The sequence below is a fragment of the Conger conger genome, chromosome 10 (genome assembly GCF_963514075.1).
Source record: "Conger conger chromosome 10, fConCon1.1, whole genome shotgun sequence".
NCBI lineage: Eukaryota > Metazoa > Chordata > Actinopteri > Anguilliformes > Congridae > Conger > Conger conger.
In genome coordinates this window covers 16,179,360-16,200,291 of record NC_083769.1, presented here as the reverse complement: position 1 = coordinate 16,200,291, position 20,932 = coordinate 16,179,360, and the positions used below count along the sequence as shown (strand labels likewise).

General features: G+C 42.8%; 2 protein-coding genes across 2 annotated transcripts in view; both read left to right on the top strand.

Moving 5' to 3' along the window:
- The window catches only part of ctnnbl1 (catenin, beta like 1), a 21,786-nt gene extending 20,136 nt beyond the window's left edge, over positions 1–1,650 (top strand). Inside the window, exons 15-16 of the mRNA XM_061257825.1 lie at positions 1–54; positions 1,256–1,650. The exon at positions 1–54 is cut by the window's left edge and continues 19 nt beyond it. Of these exons, the coding sequence (XP_061113809.1) occupies positions 1–54; positions 1,256–1,344 (143 nt within the window). The 3' untranslated portion in view covers positions 1,345–1,650. The remainder of the gene's footprint in view (positions 55–1,255) is intronic.
- A 7,317-nt stretch (positions 1,651–8,967) lies between these two features.
- Positions 8,968–20,932, top strand: part of LOC133139288 (V-set and transmembrane domain-containing protein 2-like protein) — a 30,857-nt gene continuing 18,892 nt past the window's right edge. Inside the window, exon 1 of the mRNA XM_061258725.1 lies at positions 8,968–9,305. Coding sequence (XP_061114709.1) covers positions 9,188–9,305 — 118 coding nt within the window. The 5' untranslated portion in view covers positions 8,968–9,187. The remainder of the gene's footprint in view (positions 9,306–20,932) is intronic.

The window sequence follows — 20,932 nt, the reverse complement described above, 5'->3', positions numbered from 1 at the left end:
AGATCCTAAATCTGCGAGGAGGATCCGTCAAAGTCGTCCGTCACATTATGAGAGGTGAGCCCCCCCGCCCCCCCCCCCGCCCCCCCCCACTGTGGGAGTGATTGACAGCTCATTGTACCTCCACACAGATTACTAACTGCTAAAATGTGTCTCATGGTTTGGTCTGAATCTGGGAAGGAGTCCCCAGAATGTGGAAATGTGAAAGCTTCTCCCAAACCTGGGAGCAGGCCACTGAATTGTACCAAAGTTTTCCTGTGCACGGTGGTCTGAGAACCATTTCACTCCGATTATGGTGCAGTTTGCATCGAAATGAGAAAGCAACTGGTTCTCATACAGAAAGAAAAACGTGTGCTTGCCATCTACTTGCTGGCCAGGGTTTCTAAGCATCTACAACGTTACTCCATTGAAAGTGTTCCGAAATGGTTGGTGAGCTCAAAATAGACACACACACATACGCATACGCAGATACACACAAACACACATACGCTTGTTTGGCTTTTGTTATCAGGATGACTGAATGGTCAAAGCAGAAGTTGTTCTCCTTATCCAGACTGGAGGGCCAAGGAGATTATTAATAAATAGAGGATGAAATGAGTTTCAAAAGGGAGAAGAGTCTAACAGAGTGGAGCGGGAGAAAAGGGAATGCATATGCATTCAGTCCTGTGGGAACAGAAATGATTAATGCAGTTAAAACCTTGTTATGCGCCTACATGGATATTGATTTGTAGAAAACTGGTGTTCTTTGCCGTTGTACTTGTTTTTCTCATTGTAATTAATCAAATGTTCTCACTAATGAGTGTTTGAACAACTGAATGCTCCCAATCTCTGGGAAGATTTGTGTCGCTTCAAATCAAATTTTTATCGAAGTTGCAAGTTTGAGTTTTCGGTTTTCTTTAGAGTAACCGTGTCTTTCCAGCTGTTTCGTGTTTGAAAACCGCATCACGCATATTACCTGTGGCAAAATCAAATGGCGGTGGCATCCGGTGTAAAGCTTGTCTGGCCCTCCCAGGCTAGTGTTGGTGTTCAGTTCTGTGCTGACTGAGAGCCACAGCAGCACGGTCTGAGCAGAGGGATTGCCGTTGGAGAAACGGATTTACCTCACGTGCGATTGGCCGATCTGTAGCGCCATTCCCTTTGGAGAAGTGGAAGCCGTGAGAGGGGGAAAAACAGAGCGATTCGATCCGAGTTTGGCGTGGCGCTGAATTCTTTGGATCTGTGGATCATCCGGCCCGGGTTTGTTTTTTGTGTGTTTTAGAATACGCGGAGAACATTGGTGATGGGAAGAGCGAGGAGTTCAAGGAGAGCGAGCAGAAGAGGATCATGGATCTGCTGGAGTGCTTCTAGGCCCCCCCAGGGAGGACGAGCCTCCGAGGATTCTGGGATAGGGGTCCAGGGGAAGCCACCATTAACACTCTTAAAAAAAGAAAAGAAAACCTGTTAAAATCCTCAGGAAATTAAGTTGTTTTTCCATTCCAAGAAATAAACTTTGGGGTAGTGTTTTGTGTGACTACTGTGCCCAGATACCAGAATAGTTTTGTCCAGTTATATAAACAACCTTTTTTTTTTTTTTTTTTTTTTTTTATAAAAAATTTGTTAATATTGTTGCCGTGTAGAACAAGTTGATGTTTTATTAAATGCAAACAAATTTGAGTTTCTTGCCCACCGGTCCACTTTTTGCGTGTTTTGGGCGATTGCCATTCCGTTTTATATTGACATCGAAAAGTCAATGATGTCATTCAATTGAGCACATTCAACTGAATGTATTTCTTAACCTGATTGTGCTTTTAAAATTTGGTTGTGTAGAAAGTATCTTTGTTGGCAAAACATTAGCCAATGCAATTATTGTTTAGAAAGATGATAGACATAGGCAAGTGCATATTTACGCTGACACCCATACTGTCTCTTTCTTTCACTATGTACGATAGATAGCCTGCTTCTCTTGCATGTTTTGCATGGTACACACAGCCCATTACACAACAAAATAATATTTTTCAAAAAGAGAAGAATAAAAGCAGTAAACAAAACTGTAAAATTAGCTAAAAGGTTGAGCGAGCCAAACAAGGTTCTTTCAACCTGATTTAAAATCTTTATGAAGTTGTCTGATTATTATTATTTAAACCATAGTTTTTGGAAGTATGATGTAACACAGAGCAAATCCTTTGCCCATATATAGATTTCTGGATCAAAGGCAAATTTATCTCTGGAAAAAAAAGTTTCACCTAACTGTCACTGTTTAAGCTGATGATCAATACTTGGATATTTTACTCCATACGCAATTCTCTCTTAAATGGCACTGAATTCCAATGCTGCTCTCCAACCGACGCGATTGTTTTACTATAAATTATTTAACACAGATCTGCAGCTGCTGCCCATGTTATGTGGCCTCCTGTCACTGTTGTCTGTTCCGTGACGGCAGATTTTCAGACGAGCCAAAGCCACCGTTTTCCAGCAAATACATTTAAAGCAAGCACTCGAATGACTTCAGGAAATCACAAACAATAACAACCATAAAGATATTTACAGCCATATATACAACTGTACAAAGTAGAAAAATGTATAATTCATTACACGAACGGGTAGCCTAACCGAAAATGGGAACTCGGGTGAATAGTAACTGGAAATACAGCCCTGTGTGTAATATTATTGTGCGACTGGTTTTCAATTTCCACAGAATTTTTTCACATTGAAAAAAATTCGATTAAAATAATTATGTGTTCATGTGCCTCATTTTTGCACACCCGGCAGGGTCTCGCCAAGCGAAGGAAGCCACTCGTGTGCTTTTTAATGAGAGTAATTAAGCGGTAATACAGAAGAAATTAGTCCGAGGTCTGGCCTCCCTCATTAGTGTGTTCTGTTGTGGTGCGATTGAGAAACGGCAGTGAAGGAAAACTCTCCTGCCGGACCAGGGGTAGGAGCCGCAGCCAGGAGAAATGACAGCACTGTGAAAGCCTCCACTGTTCCTGGGTGACTCCTTCTGTCCAGAAAATATAGCGGCAGAGTTTATTCTGCATGTTCTGTCGAGTGAGTGTGCGGAAGATGGGAGCTACGACCAGTCACCTGCTAGAGGTGTGTGTGTACTCTGTGCTGTGTGTGTGTGTGTGTGTGCGTGCGTGCTCTGGAGTCATTTATAACTGTTCTTAGTCGCAAACCCCCAGTAGCTGTGCTGTACTTGTTTGCTAAGCCCCTCAGTTGCTTCCCAACACTTTCCAACAGTATTGTAATTATGATGAACCATCTGTGCACTAAGCATGACTTAGCTGCAAGTGTTTAAGTGTTCCTGAGGGCCGTCTGGCCACTGCTAGTCCATGCTGATCACGTTTTCAGTGGTTTCGCATTTCCACAGCAAAAATATTGTGTCTCTTGCCTTTGCCTTAAGTCTACGAGATGTCTTTCAGGTTAAGTTGTGTGGGTGGGGAGAGAGAGTGAGTGATCTGGCTAGTAGATTTAAGCTTGGTGAATTTGAAGGCCTTTTCATGACTGCCTGGGGTTTGATGCTGTCTATTTGGGTGTAATCCTGAGTTGTAGTGCAGTGTGTGGGTGACATGCCATGTTCTACCCTATCTGCCCATGGCAGGTGGGAAAGAGGTCTGTGTTTCTTCCCTGGGGTTTTAACCTCCTCCCGCACCCAGGTTCACAGACCGCTCAAACATGTACTATCAATCACACCACCCCGAGGCCAAGATCACCACACATCCTGAGACACGTATTAATATACATTAGTCTCCATTTTACTAGCTAATTTAAAATCTCAGGTCAGTCAGACATCTATTTGCACCAAAAGATTCCCATTACCTGTCTATTTGGATGGGCTCCCCTCTATATATCATTTTCTCCAAACAGGCAGCCTTTTCTCAGCACTGTGAGTGTGTTTTTGACATGCTGGGAGCCGTACAGACAACAGCCCTGCCTAATTTTTCCAGTTTTTCTGTAAAGTGTACACCAAAACAGAAAAAGAACAACACAAAATTCATGCCATGTTGTATAATTGATATTATTATGAAATAAACATTTTTTGTTCATCATATGGTAGTACACTTGCCCTCAGACACTGTTCATTTAGAAGTAATGGTGGTGATTTTCATGGTACTCTTCCAGTTTTAGTCCAGTATTATATACCATGCTGTATTCCAGAATTATCCATTTATTTTGCTGGCAAAAGCAGTTTTAATAATAATAATAATAATAATAATTATTATTATTATTATTAATGGTACTGCATGTTCACGTATGATTATGGGTCAGAGGAGGATACATGTGGGAGATATCCCACAGGATTTGTCCTGAAACGAGCGTTCACAGTAGTGAGTGAAGAACCTTCCGATTATTTATTCTGAAAAACCCTCAGCCACATTCCACATATTGTCACAATAACTCACTGACAGCAGGGTCCAGGACAGTAGAGATAGAGATTTGGCTCAGATAGGCTGATGTTTAAGTTTTCTTCCTGTGGTGGTGCTAGGACAGTCTTTGTGCAGTTTGAGTATACGAGCTGTTTCACAAAGCACAACAATGTGGAGCAACATGAGAGGATAAGAAACCAAACTTTGTGGTGGAGTTGGCAGATTTCTTTTTTGTTGTTCGGCCTGTATGGAAATAAAGGTCTGACGTGGCAGGCTGACATTACTTTGCATTTCCACAAGGTCCTTCCTAATTGCATCATTAAATAAGTCCTCTCTAATTACATAAGTTATTCCTGCCACACTTGAAGCTCTTCAGTTATTCAGATATTGCTCTTGGGTCACCACTTCCCCAGCTCCCTCTGGGGTGGGAGGAGAGGCACGCAGGTTTGGGTCTCCTGGGAAACTGCAAGCCTCCATAATTAATGCCCGAACAGGATGGAAATTAATTACTTGTTGAACAAACTTAGAGATTTGAATAAAAGACCGTTGGGTTGGAGGGCAGTTTCACCATCTGTTGAACGGATCCGTATTTTCAGTGAAAGGCGGCGCGTTGTTGCCACGGTTGGAAAACTTAACATGTAAATGAAATTTAGGCCTAGCGGCCCTGAGCCAGGTTAATATGGAGATGGAAGGGCTTCGGTCTCCATGGTGATGCCTGTCGAGCGTTCGACGTGTCTGAGTGGCACCAGCGCTCATTGGCTGACCTGGAGGAAGGGGAAGGGCTCTCATGCAGCCAAACATCTGCCGTCTGAAACCCCACCCATAACGAGTACCCCCTCCCCCCCCCCCCCACACACACACACACATGCACACACACTTAATCTGTACTGCTTCCTCTGGGGCGTGTCGTGTGACAGGAAACTGTAATCACTGATTACGACACCGGCATGTTAACAGTGGTTGTAGAGCAATTTCACAGCTGAGAGGCTCTAGAATAATTGTCTTTCCAAATGACTGAATCGAACACAGTATGAAGTGTTTATTATAACATAATGTTTTGAAAACTGCATTTTGTGTATACAGTCGGCTCCAGAATTATTGCCACAAAAAATAAACTATAGTTAATAAATTATAGTTATTGACATGAGCTTTATTTTCCAACATGTGTAAAGTTAAAGTAAAGTAGTGTGCTTTATTAATGATTCAATTGAGTCAAATAAAACATTTTCTCCCCAAATACAGGCTCCACAATTACATGCACCCCTGGTTTAATATGTTGTGCAAACCCGGTTATAATTCCACTGAGGTTGGGCAAACTCCAGATGCTTGATTTTGCTTGTGAGGGCTGTCTTTGTGCCACCCTTCTAAAGAGTTTGTTGGTATGGAGGTGCCATTTTTATGCTTCTTTTTGACACTTGGTGACCCCAAGGTGCAACCGATCTCTGCCATTCTCAAACCATGATCCTTGGTTTTTCATGGCCTCCCTCACCATCTTCCCTGCCTTCCGTGAGGACAATGTGCACTTGCACCCTCTTCCTAGCAAGCTTTCAATGCTGATGGATGACAAAGAGATTCTGCATGCTTGCTACCTCATTTTTATACTCCAGTGAACAGGAAGTGAAGGAAAGGCACAATATAGTTCCTGGGTGTAGCACATGGTAGGAGCAAATACCTACAGACACTGTGGCCCGCAGGACGTGGAGTTGAGTAGCGCTGCTCTAGAGACTCTTGTGCATGAAAATCCCAGGAGATCCCAGCAGTTTTTGAGATACTCAAATCACCCTCTCTGGTACCAACAATCATTCTATGGTCAAAGTCACTTAGATCACATTTCTTCCCCATTCTGACATTTGGTCTGAAAAACAGCTGAACCTCTTGATCACATCTGCATGTTTTTATACATTTAGTTGCTGCCACATGATTGGCTGATTCAATATTTGCATTTACAAGCTGGTGCAACCTAATTAATTAATAATTGAATTATATAATCAAGATCTGAGGCTGGAATAAAAACCAGCAAAGTGAGGCATGGAGGTTGAGACCACTTCTTTAAGGCCGCAGTTTACCCATCTCCTGACAGCAACTACCTGCAGGATAACACGCCATGTCACAAAGTACACGTCATCTCAAAGTTTTCCAGACAATTCTAGTGGTTTGAAAACGCTAATAAAAAGGGCTAATGCTGACATTCTGGATATCCCGCCCATACCTTCCCTTGATTTAATCAATTTAACGGATTATCTTCGTTAATAAAACAAAGATGTAAAATGTGGGACTTTATATAGCTCTTCCAGATTAGAGTAGCCTGCCTTGTAATGATCAAGGCCGTTTCTCCGTCGATATCCGTCTGCTTCTTCTACCAACCTCATCGCTCCAGGAAGGGACTTGAAACATTTACATTTGCCTTTCGAGCCTTTGGCACATCTTATCCAGAATGACTAGAGCAGATAACCCCTGTTTCCAAACAATCCATTCACGCACGGGGATATTTTTCACTGAAGTAGGTTACTTTGGTGTGGCGCACGAATCAACAACAAGCTCACTCCCCTATTTGTTATAGTACACTGCCGCTGCTGCACATTGTCCTTCCATTAACATATCACTATCGCTATAGTTTGTGTAGTTTGGACAAAAATGTAAGGACCTGTGTTAAAGGCTGCCTTTTTAGTTTGAACTTGGAAAAACGCGTAGGCCACACATCCTCACTGGCCTTTGGTGTTTTTTGACACGAACATATGGCTCTGTGTAGAAAGTGGGCTCAACGCCATAGACCTGACTTGTAAAATAAGCTCAATAAACCATTTTGCTGTAACAACATATAGGTTCGTCGATTACCGATCTTCTATTATATTAATATCAGAAGTATCGTGAATAACGAAGTACATAAATTAACATGTTATTATCTGTGGTTATTGTTCGATAGTGTGTCTCTACACTGCTTTTACACTGCTCACAAGCGAATACGTGGTCTGTTTATTTTCTGTCCATTGCTACTTGAACATTTGTAAGGAAGATTATTAAGGAAGGCTATTAAAGCTAGTCCATGATGATGCTCCTAAGCTCATGTTGACATGTGGGCGTAATGGGCAAACAAATACTGGTGATATGTCACAAATACAATTCGGAGAAGGCGGCATTGCTTGTTTTAGTAAAATAAAAGAAGGAGACTTGCGCTCCAGGGATTGATGAAGCCTTGAAATCGGGACGTTGGTAATGGCCTACAATTACGGAGCATAGTCTGCGGTAGTCATTTCTTATTGTAGTTGGCTATACTAACTACTATCACCAGCTTTTTTTGGTTGTATTGCTACCTGCTGCATGCTCTGTCTGGTGGTTAATTGGGAGCTGATCAGCCTTTGCGGTGCTGAAGCCCCGCGCGACGGCGTCTCGCTAAAATACACACGCTTTGATTTCAGTGGGTCCCTTTATCTTCAAGTAATCCAACGGAAATCATTACCTTGCATAAAAATGAGTGATTTCTTCAATAAAAGCCGAATGTTTTAAGCGGATTTTATTCCGTGGTGAGTTGGATAGGGATGAATTTTTGCATTGCCTCTCTTGTTTTCTAGGATTCAACACTGTTCTGCGGTCCCAGCGCAACCATCTGCTTCAACTGTAAACATTAACTATGCATGATGTTGCTGCACGCGCGCTTCGGCATGTCTACCAGCTCTCTGCCAAGCGCAGTCAGAACATTTGTGCCCCCTTAGGAATATCCCAGACTTCTGTTCGGCATTGTGCCCGGTTCACCTCTGCTGATGGGGTGAGATTTTCCCGGTTAAAAGGTTGTCACTTCTGCAAAAGTATATGGGAGCAATGCGTATCTGCACTCGGAGAGGTAGCCCTAGAATAATCATTTAATATGTTTTAAAAGTCAACATTCACTAAAAGTGAATGATAGGCTACTACAGCAGTTATTTCCACACGTAGGCGCCACGTGTCTCTAAAACGTGAGACAAATGACAAGTTAGTGATGCAGTTTGTTAGTGCTCGCCTTCCTGATGCAAATGTGTATTATGTGATTGCCCTTGCTTAATTGATAGTCCTCTTACCCCTTTACTATATTTTCCAAATCGAAAGCGTTGGCCAGGGATACTGTGTCCGAAATCAAACACTATACACATGCATAGGCCTACTATCATTTGGCGTACACAATGGGCAAAAGTAAGATGGATTTTCGGACATACTAGCCTACGTCGTCAGAGAATGCCGACCCTTTAAACACGCGCGACGGAAACTAGTTGATGCGACTTAGTGTAAGAAAACCTAAAAATAAAAAAAGATTCTACTAATCAATGTACTTAGCCAGGACTAATGGTTGATTAGTACAATCTGTTGTGTAACTGCTTGGTTGGAACACAATCCTGCACCCACACTGGCCATTTATGGGAAAGATAGGGTATTCCTTTAGTACGCTATAGGCTACTTTCTTTTCCAAACAATTATCTATCAGTTATTGCCGGAGACGTGTTGTCCAATGCCCCCTATAGCTTTAAGAATTACAGCATTGTAAAAGTTTAATGAATAAATCACTGGCTAGATCCCTCCGCCTAATTGATATTCCCTATTGTCAGCCTAGGTACCCCCTTTCACTTTTCAGAAGAGATCTCCTTCCGCCGCAGTTGGCAAGCCCTCAGATGCGAGGAGGCTGACGCTCTGAAAGGCGGAGATCGCTAATAACGGGCGGCTGCAGCACACATCAGCTAAGGCACTTCTTTACGCTGACCCGCGTCGGGGGTGATTTTCTTTTAAATCCGGGAAGATCGGTTCGCGCTGGGTTTACAAGATTTCGCCTAATGTGACAACACTGGAAAACAATAACGTTATTGGAATCTCAAACAAAAGCGATGGGAGCCTTTGGAGTACTCATAGGGATTTTACATTACACGGGACTCTACATCCAACTTAGTACCTCTTCCAGACAAGGTGGACACACCGAGGTAGAGAACCACATCTCCGGAAACGGTACGTTTGGCGCAACCAGGCGCAGGCTGTTTACTCCCTTGAAAGAAAGCGGTGCAGGTGATTGAGCGAAGGTAGCTCGACTGTGAATCCCAGTCATGTTTTGACTGACAAGAATGAAGATAGAAATAGGGTGGGGCGCTTTTACCATTAATTTTGTAAAGGTGTTGAATTCTGTTGTTGCGATGTTCAGATGGACGCGATTTGACGAGAAAGGCGACTATAAACACCCGAATATTGATATGTCGGATTGCGGGCTGGTTGTTGGTGTATCAGATTATATGATAGCCTATGTCCAATATCTGCAACCAGTTATTTTAAACTGCATTAATGATTTAACAAGGTTGCCACTGAACCAACGACTGAAACGAACGCAGCGACAAATAACCGCTTTCTTGCTTAACATTCAAATAAAAGTGTCAGAATGATATTTTGTATAACTACAACAGTCACTTGAACATTTTACTTTTGCGCTGTCTGATAGAGGAACAAAATTGAATATTAAATCGTTGGGGTATTTTTTCAATGAACGTTGGCTACTTTATTCTTTCTGCTTGAATAATACCTTACTGTTTTGTAACTGATTAAAGACTAGGCAATACGTCAAGAAATGCAACGTTTATTTATTTATTTTGGGGGGAGGGGTATGCTGGTAGTGTGTGGGTTGGCAGTTTCGGTGGATGGGGTTGATTTGGTTTTATGTGGGCACACTTTCAAACGATTTCTAAGAACATTTCCCTGCCTGCTCCAATTTTCAACCATTTAACATATGTAAATGTATTGCATAACACAAAACTGGTATGCATGTATCGGGATACGAACCTTTCTGCGTTGCATTTTGACTCGAAATCTGTGATGTTACTGGGGAAAAAATGCTTGCTTTCCAAATATCTATAGGCAATCCTTGAGGACCATAAACGTCCTGCTATCCATATTATATAGTCCTTTTATGAAAGGGACCCATGCTAACAATGATAAATATATTTTATTAATTTAAACTTTTCCACGAACCAGGTTCGTCTCATTTAAATATTAAATCAATTTAGCAAAAGTGACGTGGTCAAGAAAAGCAGCACATACAGTTTAAGACAATTAAATAATAAAACATAAATACATATTATTTAAAATATCTGAAAAGTAATCCTTTTTGAAAATCAAAGTTCTTAAGCACCACATTTAAACAAAATCTATTGAAGAGTGGAGAGAAATTTGAATTAAGATGTGAAAGATTTCATTACATAAGGATTACGCCATTGACATCCACCCATTTCATTTAATTGAACCTGGCTCAAAACTCAATGAAATAAGCTCCTGATGCCCCATCCCTTTTTGCAATTCATTCCAACCTAACAGAGAAGTTAAAAGCATTTTTCCCAACTTAGTAAGGGCCATTGGTACTTTTAGCCAGATAATAAATTGCAAGCATAAACTGTTATTTTCATTATTTTGGAGGTTAATGTAGGGACATTGATAAGATGGAAGCTGTCACAGTATAGGCTTGTAATGCATATAAACATTTACCAATGAGTTAATCTATGTATAGACAGAGCTGGCCATTCCACTTTCATATAGAGTGCAGTGAATTGAATGAATTGAAGTGCGGCATGAACTATTTAACATGTGTAATGATCAAGTAGCAGCATGCATGTTTCTATTACAGACAGATTGACAGTTGCAGAAACAAATCTATTTTGGGCTTTTAAGGGAAAATTAGATCCCATTTTCAGCCTTAGCTTTTGAACAAGATATTGAATGCAGTGCTTAAATGTACAGTGAGACAATCATCAATCTAGAATCACACGTATCTATATGTTGATATGATCTCCATTTGTTTGTCTTGTCTTGTATGCATTTGAGGTAATTTCAGAGGTTTCTTCTCATCCTTTGTGTATACCATTAATCTGGTTTTTTCAGCATTTAATAAGTTTTATCTTACAAAGGTAATGATTTTAAAAGCATTTTATACACAGTTCTACAAAAGCCTCATAAGAGTGGCAGCACAGCAGTAAATGATAATTCAATCTGCATAAAAATGAAAATTTGCATTAGACACATTTAGTTAATTTGGATAACAAAACTGACCCCTAAGGGACCCCCTTAAGGATAGCGAGACCTCTTTCCATCAAATTGAACACATTGTGTCATAGCAGATAGTATTTTTAACCAACCAGCAACTTTATCTTAGCCCAATATTTATCATTCTCTGTATCATGATATTGCAGTGAACAATATGAAAAGCTTTGGGAAGGTCAATAAAGAGAGTGATACAGTGCAGTTTCAATTATGTCATTTATAACTTTCCTTGCTGCAGTAACAGAACCATGTTGTTTTCTAAAACCTGACTGAAACTGTGATAAAATGTCATTGCCATTTAAAAAGTCCTTTAGTTGATTACTCATTCTAGGATTTTTGCAAGGGCTGAAAGTTTGGAAATAGGTTTAATGGGTGGCCTGTAGCGTGGTAGTTAAGGTAAATGACTGGGACCCGCAAGGTCGGTGGTTCTAATCCCGGTGTAGCCACAATAAAATAAAAAAATCCGCCCAGCCGTTGCCCTTAACCCGGCATTGCTCCAGGGGAGGGTTGTTTACTGCTTAGTCTAATCAACTGTACGTCGCTCTGGATAAGAGCGTCTGCCAAATGCCAATAATGTAATGTAATGTAATTATATAAATGTGTGGATTGTCCCACCTTTATCATAGGAAGGATGTAAACATATACTGTATCTGGAATAGTGCTTAGTTCTAAGGTATGGTTAAAAGCTTCAGCTATAAAATTAGTGACCAGTTTCAAAAGGTACGGTCCAAGTCATCAGGACCAGCTATTTTCTTCACATCTGTACATTTGTGAGCTGTACAAAACTTAAAGGTATAATAGGTCAGATGTTTGTGTTAAAATAGTGTTACAAAACCATTGTAAATCCCTTCCTATCATTGAAAAAGGCTCACTGACATGTTGGCTCACCCTCTACCTGTGTCTATAGTTCTTAAATTCGGGTTTCAAAATATGCAGTTGATGGGCTGGGACTCCACCAAAACATTGCTGTACAATAATTCAAGCTCATTGGTTGAAAATTGGTTCTAATTGCCTCAGCCAATGGTTTCAACTTCAGCGCGTTCACAGAGCAGGGGTGGGATAAACAGTGTTGTGGTTTGAGTGTATTTGTTGCTGCAATTCCTCTCCTGACCGTTAGAAATGACCTATTGTACCTTTAAGAAAAGGGTGAAAAATGTCTCACTAAGTTATCATTAATAGCAAAAGGTTGACTACATGAATTTGAAACTGTTCAAAACAAAATAAATTAACGGTATTAACAATGCTCATTAAAACAAGTCATTCTGGATCTGTCTGAAACACTTTCTGAACTATGGGCAGTGATTAATGCCTTTTAATAAAATGCTCATTCGTTGGGAAGACCTGCTTGCGGAAGGTAATAATTTTTAGTGAAGATGTGCTTGCGGAATGCAGATTTGCTGGCGGAACATGCACACATGGACCAAGGACATGCTCATTTGGCACAGATGAAATGCAGTTGTCCAACCAAGGGGTAAGTTTTGTCCATCCTGTAGCGTAGTGGTTAAGGTACATGACTGGGACCCACAAGGTTGCTGGTTCGATACCCGGTGTAGCCACAATAAGATCTGCACAGCCCTTAACCCTGCATTGCTCCAGGGGAGCATTGTCTCCTGCTTAGTAAAAGAAAAGAATCAGCTGTACGTTGTTTTGGATAAAAGTGTTTTTTTTTTAAATAAAAAATGACATGTAATTTAATGTCCATCAAATAGTCCCAAGTCCTGATCTTTGTTGTAGCCTTAGCACTTGAAACTGCACTTCCCGCTAGGGCCTTTCAGCAGACTTATCCCTGGTGAGGGGCATGCACTTTGCTCTTTGTTGTATGTTGCTCTGGATAAAATGCCAATAATGTAATGTAATGTCCTGTAATGAGCTAACTATTGTTTTTCTTGTTGGGCTGTAAAAATGTTACTGTTATCTGTTTTGTTTTTGTCAATTTAATCAATAGAAATTTGCAGGGAATGCCCACTTTACATGCTTTCAAAATCACAATGAAGTCTACATTTTACTTGAAACATCAGCTACACAAGAATGCAAAAATTAGTTAAACAAATGAATGCATTAAACCAATATTTGTGAGAGTTATTAGGATGGTAGTGGAACCATTTGCAGTGAAGTACAAACAATTAACAGAACAAATGTGAGATACAGCTATAGCCTACCTACCTACTGACTAATGTTGCCCCAATTGTATAAATTATACAAATTATACCATAATGTTCAATAGGCTAGGCCTATGTCATCCTGTGGGAGCAGCTATAAACTGTACAGCTGAGCCAAGGCCCAACTATGCAATAGTTGCAAACACGTCTGATTTTAAAAAAACATCTGTTAACCTTCCGTTCATTTAAATATCCATAGTCTAGTTACAGAAATGGATATAATCAGGATTGGGCTGAGACAACTGACAATTATGGAAACTTGGCTAAGTAAATCTGTCACTGATAATTACATTTCCACTATCACTATTAATTACAGCATTACAGTAATAATGCAATTCATGGCAGTACTACGACCATACAATATTAAACAAAGTGCAGGATAAAATGAATGAATTCAAACGGATTTGTAACATAAACATGACGTACAATATGAATAGGTTAATATGTGTGCATTGTGTGGAGCGCAGTGAGAAAACAAGATTGATGTGAAAAAGAAATGTGTCTGGGAGAGATTTTGTAGAGTGAAGGCCAGGGTGGAATTGAGATGGGATGCTTAAGGTTTTAGTAGTGGCGAAAGGGCACAAGCTTGAAGCTCTAGAGAGGCAAAGAGTTGAACAGAGGGGAAATGAGGACAAAGGAGAAAGAAGATTTTGAAAGATTGAGGTGAAAAGGCAGACAGGAGAACTGACCGATAGCCATTCTGACACATGAGAGGAATCCTGAGGTGTTATAAAGGGGAGCAAGACAAAGGTCCGCATCATCTCGAAGTTTCAGGAGAAAATATGAGCAGTGACAGCAGTAACCAGACATCAAATTGGCTAATTTAAATGGACAAAAGTCAGAATCTTGGGGTACCCCTGCAGAAGGACTGTAATTGGCTGATCACGAACCTCCCCCAACAGCCTGTTCAGTATAAATACTAATAAATACAAACCACAAATAGAGTGAAAGAAAGTGAGTCACGTGCAGACAACAGAGGATTCCGTTTATTGAAATTAAGAAAAACCAGATGGACAGAGTATCAAGAAGAAAGATTTTGAAAGCGTACTGGCTCAGTCAAATTTGCATTGTGGATACATTTGGGAGAGTACCTAATCAGGGCGAAGGATTTCACAGACTTTGAACAAATTGAACAAGTTGATTATGTGAGGGAAAAGGCATGTTTTAATGGGGAAATGGAATAGATGGCGAAAGAACAGGATAACATTGATTGGAAAAGGAGATTAGGCGCGTGGTTTGGAGGACTAGAGGCTGAGGATGGCCCTGGTTCGAGTTGGAGGGAGTCAGAGAAAGCAGTGAGATGGGCACCGAATGTGGAGAGAGTCCAATGGTGTGGGAGTCTGAAGTCATTGTGAACTGTGTCATTTTCATGGCAAAGGCAAAAGCACGTGAGCAGGAACTGAAGGGAAGTGCGTTGTGCAATAATGCACTGCAAGGACTGACTCACTGTTAGATAAGAGTTGTGTCTCAAATCAAGTGTGGAAGCTAATGGTCATGTCATCAAGTGCTTGGTCATGTCATCAACTCAAGTACAAAACTGGCAAGTACACATCAGCTGTGTCTTAAATTACACATTTGTGTATCTGTGCACTTGTGTTCATATAGGCTCAACTTACAAGTGCACCAACAATTCAACTACTTAGAATGCAAGAACATGAAAAATCCACTAATTTTACACACACTTACACATACTATAATGTCATGACTCTTCTGGCTGCAATGATCCACATCCGACTAGCAGCAACGACTGACATCTGATGTGACAGTTGGCAAGCCGGCAATGTTATAGCAGAAAAGCTCATTTGTTATACGAATTTGTGGTGAACATATGTTGGTATGTTGGTATAGTTTTATTTATGAAGTAAAAAGGGGAAAATGCTTTGCAGTATGTATAACATGAGAGAATGTGATATTCACGGCTTACGTTAGTCATCTCCAGTCAGTGACACCTGCTGGCCCCCACCACGACACCAAGTAGGTGTGCACTTTTGCGACCGGCCAGAACTGCTCCAACAGCTGGGGTCAGGCTGAACATCTGGCCGCTGGTTCCTTCTCCAGTCTCCTACACGCTCTAATTTTAAGATGAATTTTAAGAGGCATCTCCTCCATGTTTGGCTCAATTGAGCGGACCGTCGAGCGTCTCGGATGTCAACCTGGTATGGTCAAACTGCAGGTGTGAGAGCAGGCAGAGGCTGCGGCACCTCCAGCCCCGGGCCTGTGGGCAGTGAGTACTCCAGGGGGGTGAGTGTTTGGACAGTCAGTGCTCCATAGGGTGAGTGAGATGGGGCCCTGTGAGGGCTTATCTTCTGTTCAACACATTGCACAACAAATGCTACCGCTCGCGCCGCGCGTCTGTTAGCAGTCGGCTTTAGTCAAGATGTCTGGATGATATGGTTGTTGACTGGTGATTTTCTTCCCCAAACGGTTGCTTCTTTGGGTGTCACTGTGGTCTGAAGAATGAACAGTGGTTATCACGTCAGCATGCACCGGAAGTCCGCTCGAGAATCGGAGATAGGAATTGTGACATTTTGTAGTATCTGCCCTATAATGTGTGTGTGTGTGTGTGAGTGTGTGTATGTGTGTGTGAGTGAGAGTGTGTGTGTGAGTGTGTGTGTGTGTGTGAGTGTGTGTGAGTGCATGCAAGACTGTATACAGTACATAAATCCATGAGCATATTATATTTGCACTGTATTTAATTACAGAACCAGCAGATGTAACCAGAATCAGTGGCCCGCCTTAATGTGAGCCCAATTCATAATGCAGCCCCATCCCCTGAAATAATCATCATACATAATTACACTAATAGTGTGAAGGGCGCTCTTGCATAGCTTTTGTGCATTACTTTGCTTGCAGTAACACAGCAATTACTTAACTAAGGTTCAATCGGGAGGGTTAATTGCCTGTGTAAATCTTTTTTTTCGGTTGTAACATAATTAGGAGATAAGATATTTGTGGATGTGAAATACCTCTGGTGTATATCCACCTGAGTGGACCGGCATTGTGTCCGGCTCCTGGACCTCTTTCAACCATCTCTCTTCCAGAGCAACTCACAACGCAAGCTCATAAGTGTATTCATCTGAGTAACATGAACAGTATCTAGGCGAACATTCCCGGACCGGCCAGCGTAAGCACAACATTACTCGAGCGCTAAATGTACGTCAGACCATAAAACCTAAACACTGGGTGTCCCTGCAAGCCATGGAAACCAGAAAGTAGAGGCCAAGTCAGTGCAGTGTGAAGAGAGACAAAAAAGGGAGAATGAATGACAGTGAAGGTCTCGGCCCAGCAGGCTTTCCCTGCCTTCATTTGTGACCGGGAGACTGAAGGAGGAGATGCAGCTCTGCGGGGGGGGGGTCGGGACAGGCCCCTCGCTGCTCTCCTGAGTTCTATTTCCAAAACCCAAAGTTTATATTTTTCTTCGGGTTCCTCTGGTTGTTATGACAACCACAGACTGAGCATATTATCCTGCTGCTCCAGGGGACCTTTTTTCTCATTGAAGGACCAATTAGGCTCTCAGGCAACGCTGATGTCATCAGCGCAAAATCTGCCCCGGCCCACAGAACCTCACATTGCTGTAGGACACTGGGGCCCTCATGTTACTGTAGGACACTGGGGCCCTCATGTTACTGTAGGACACTGGGGCCCTCATGTTACTGTAGGACACTGGGGCCCTCATGTTACTGTAGGACACTGGGGCCCTCATGTTACTGTAGGACAATGGGGCCCTCATGTTACTGTAGGACACTGGGGCCCTCATGTTACTGTAGGACACTGGGGCCCTCATGTTACTGTAGGACACTGGGGCCCTCATGTTACTGTAGGACACTGGGGCCCTCATGTTACTGTAGGACACTGGGGCCCTCATGTTACTGTAGGACACTGGGGCCCTCATGTTACTGTAGGACACTGGGGCCCTCATGTTACTGTAGGACAATGGGGCCCTCATGTTACTGTAGGACACTGGGGCCCTCATGTTACTGTAGTACATTTGGGGAGGAGTTCCCAGCAAAGACTCAAAACCTAAAACCTCTTTTCTCACAACTTTTACAGGAGAAAACAGAGCCTTTGTAGTCCTGATCCTATTAAATACTTTTATTAATTGTTAACATATTAACCTAGTGAAATCTAGTGTTTTTTATGATTATATATTAATTTTTTTGAGTCGTAACCCCTAAATGCTCCTGACGAGCTGGTCGGCGCCTTGCATGGCAGCCAATCGCCATTGGTGTGTGAGTGTGTGTATGAATGGGTGAATGAGAAGCTTCAATTGCACAGCGCTTTGGATAAAGGTGCTATATAAATGCCAACCATTTATAGCTTGTGACAATTGTGAGCACTTCACTACCATGGATCAGTAGTCATAGTCAAACCTTCATGCTCACTGGATTCATGCTCACCAGTATTGAATCAGTTTCATTTTGGTGGTGGTTTATTGCACCTGTGTGTGTGTGGTAATGGGGTAACATGTGATTTGGCAAGCCAGCAAGTGACTTAACATCTTGAAGATGAGTCTGCAGTCACACCCCTTCGGCCTGCGCAGCTGGAGTGTGTGTGTGTGTATGCAGGCTGAGAATGGAGAGAACGTGTGTGTGTGTGTGTAGGCTGTGAGTGTGATTGTGTCTGCAGGTGAGAATGGAGAGAACATGCAGAAGGAAAAAGATTTTAGTAAAAGCCTGTCATTCTGCAGCTCATTCTGTCATTTTGTGGTTGTGTAGTTGCTGTTGGCAGTGGTTGTGTGGCTGCTGTTGGCGGTTGTTGTGTAGCTGCTGTTGGTGGTTGTTGTGTTTCTGCTGTTGGCGGTTGTTCTGTGGTTGCTGTTGGCGGTGGTTGTGTTTCTGCTGTTGGCGGTGGTTGTGTTTCTGCTGTTGGCGGTGGTTGTGTTTCTGCTGTTGGCGGTTGTTATGTGGCTGTGTGCTTGGTGACGGAGGGCAGAGGCCTGCACGCTAAGCACAAGCGGGAAGGTCTGGTGCCGGAGCGGAGACTGCTGCTTATTTACGACGTGCCTACCTTTCGCCGGAGCGAAAACACCCTAACCGCCATACCTCGTCCCCTACAACATCGTCCGCTGTAAATCTTATCCGACGGCTCGCAAATCAATGAGGCAAAGAGCGATGGGGGGGGGGGGCTCCCACAGGACGCAGTGTGATGTGGGTAGTGCTAACTATAGAAGAAGGGGGCTGAAATGCATGCTGGGACTGTGTTCTTGTCTGTGGAGGTCTGTGATTAATGGAGTGCTGTCAGCAAGGTTTCCGCTGAAGACTCTACTCAGAGCAGTTGGCTCAGATTTACAAGACGTCAAAGGGAGATGCTTGGCTGTGGGTGTAAGAGGGGAACAGACACCATCACATTGAGTTCTGATCAGGGGCGGTCGTAGGATCTCTTCCCGAGGTATGCATAATGAACTGTAATTGCAGCAAGATACCACCTCAGACATTAAATGGAATTAAATTCTTAGACATTGACACAGACTTTTTGTGTTTGCAAGCAGTTGAACATTTAATTAATATTTTAATGTCACTGAGGTATGCAACGTACTGGAGCCAGGGGGTGCCACTGGTGTCAACAGCCACATTTTCAAGTTTGGGGTCAGCACTTTTCTCTGAAATGCATGGTACAGGTCTCTGTGAGATGTGATAATGGAGTCTGCGTTTGAGTGTTTTGGGCATGGTGTGAATGTTAGACTGAAGGTGGTACTGTCTGAGTCCTTGCTGGCTCTAGACTGCAGCCGCACAGGGCTGTGCGTAATTGGCTGAAACATCACCCCAGGTCAGTCGGCAGAGACTCCGTGATCTCACTGCATCAGAGAGACTTAAACAAGGACTAAACATCCATCTAGGATGTAAAATAAATAACTGCTATAAAACCAGATATTCCATGGTCTTTTTTTTTTTAAGATGACAGCGGTTGAACCACAGCATTGTTGTGTGGTTGCTGTTGGCGGTGGTTGTGTAGCTGCTGTTGGCGGTTGTTGTGTAGCTGCTGTTGGCGGTTGTTGTGTAGCTGCTGTTGGCGGTGGTTGTGTGGCTGCTGTTGGCGGTGGTTGTGTAGCTGCTGTTGGCGGTTGTTGTGTAGCTGCTGTTGGCGGTTGTTGTGTAGCTGCTGTTGGCGGCGGTTGTGTGGCTGCTGTTGGCGGTGGTTGTGTAGCTGCTGTTGACGGTTGTTGTGTAGCTGCTGTTGGCGGTGGTTGTGTGGCTGCTGTTGGCGGTTGTTGTGTAGCTGCTGTTGGCGGTGGTTGTGTGGCTGCTGTTGGCGGTTGTTGTGTAGCTGCTGTTGGCGGTGGTTGTGTGGCTGCTGTTGGCGGTGGTTGTGTAGCTGCTGTTGGCGGTGGTTGTGTAGCTGCTGTTGGCGGTGGTTGTGTGGCTGCTGTTGGCGGTGGTTATGTAGCTGCTGTTGAATTGCTTATTTCAGGTCCTGCCACACCCAAACTTTCATTTTGTTACTTTCAGCAGTTCAGATGTGGACTTCGTGTTTTGGATCATTTTCTTGCTGCCTAACCCAGTTACACTTCAGCTTCAGCTCCTGGACAGATGGCCGGACATTCTCCGTAATATTACATTTTGTCGAAATTTGAGATTTGAAAACAATCAGTGTGACAAATATGGAGCAATAGAAGACAAGAGGAAGGGGCAATATAAGTATGATATGCTATGTAATATAAAATGTGATCTCTGGCTTTTTAACCCCGCTTGGAGCTGTGCAGTATTGTATTGACTGGCTGGCTGCGTGGCTAATTCAGGGCAGAAAACCTACAGCAGTCAGAGGAGCTGTGTGTTTTAGAGCTATAATCGATTTACAGGTGACCTGTATGGAGTAACCCTTCAGAATCGATCCTGCGTGTTCTGGCTTGTGGAATAATCTCACATCTAATTCACACACACACACACACGCGGGGAAGCGTGTTTTATTTATTTACATTTTTATTGTTTGTGTTCCCTCGTCCTTGCGCCTTGTCAAAGATCTCCCGCCGTCCTAAATCCCTGAGGGGGTGCAGCGCAGACCCGCAGCCTTTTCCCCTTCGGAGCTGAGCTTTGTGTGTGATTGGAGGAACATGTTTTTAGCATACAGGGGCAACATTGGATCAGGCGGTAAGAGCAGTCGTCTGTCAGTCGGAGGGTTGCTGGTTCAATCCCACCCTGGGTGTGTCAAAGTGTCCCTGAGCAAGGCACCTAACCCCAAAAAGCTCCTGATGAGTTGGTTGGTGCCTTGCATAGCAGCCAATCGCCATTGGTGTGTGAGTGTGTGAATGAGAAGCATCAATTTCACAGTGCTTCGGATAAAGGTGCTATATAAATTCCAACCATTTACCATTTATGTTTTTATGGCAGATTTTTCTAAAAAATGGCAGATGTTGCCAGTTTTGCCAGTCCTCAGCCAGAAGAGAGGAGATGGGGGGAGACA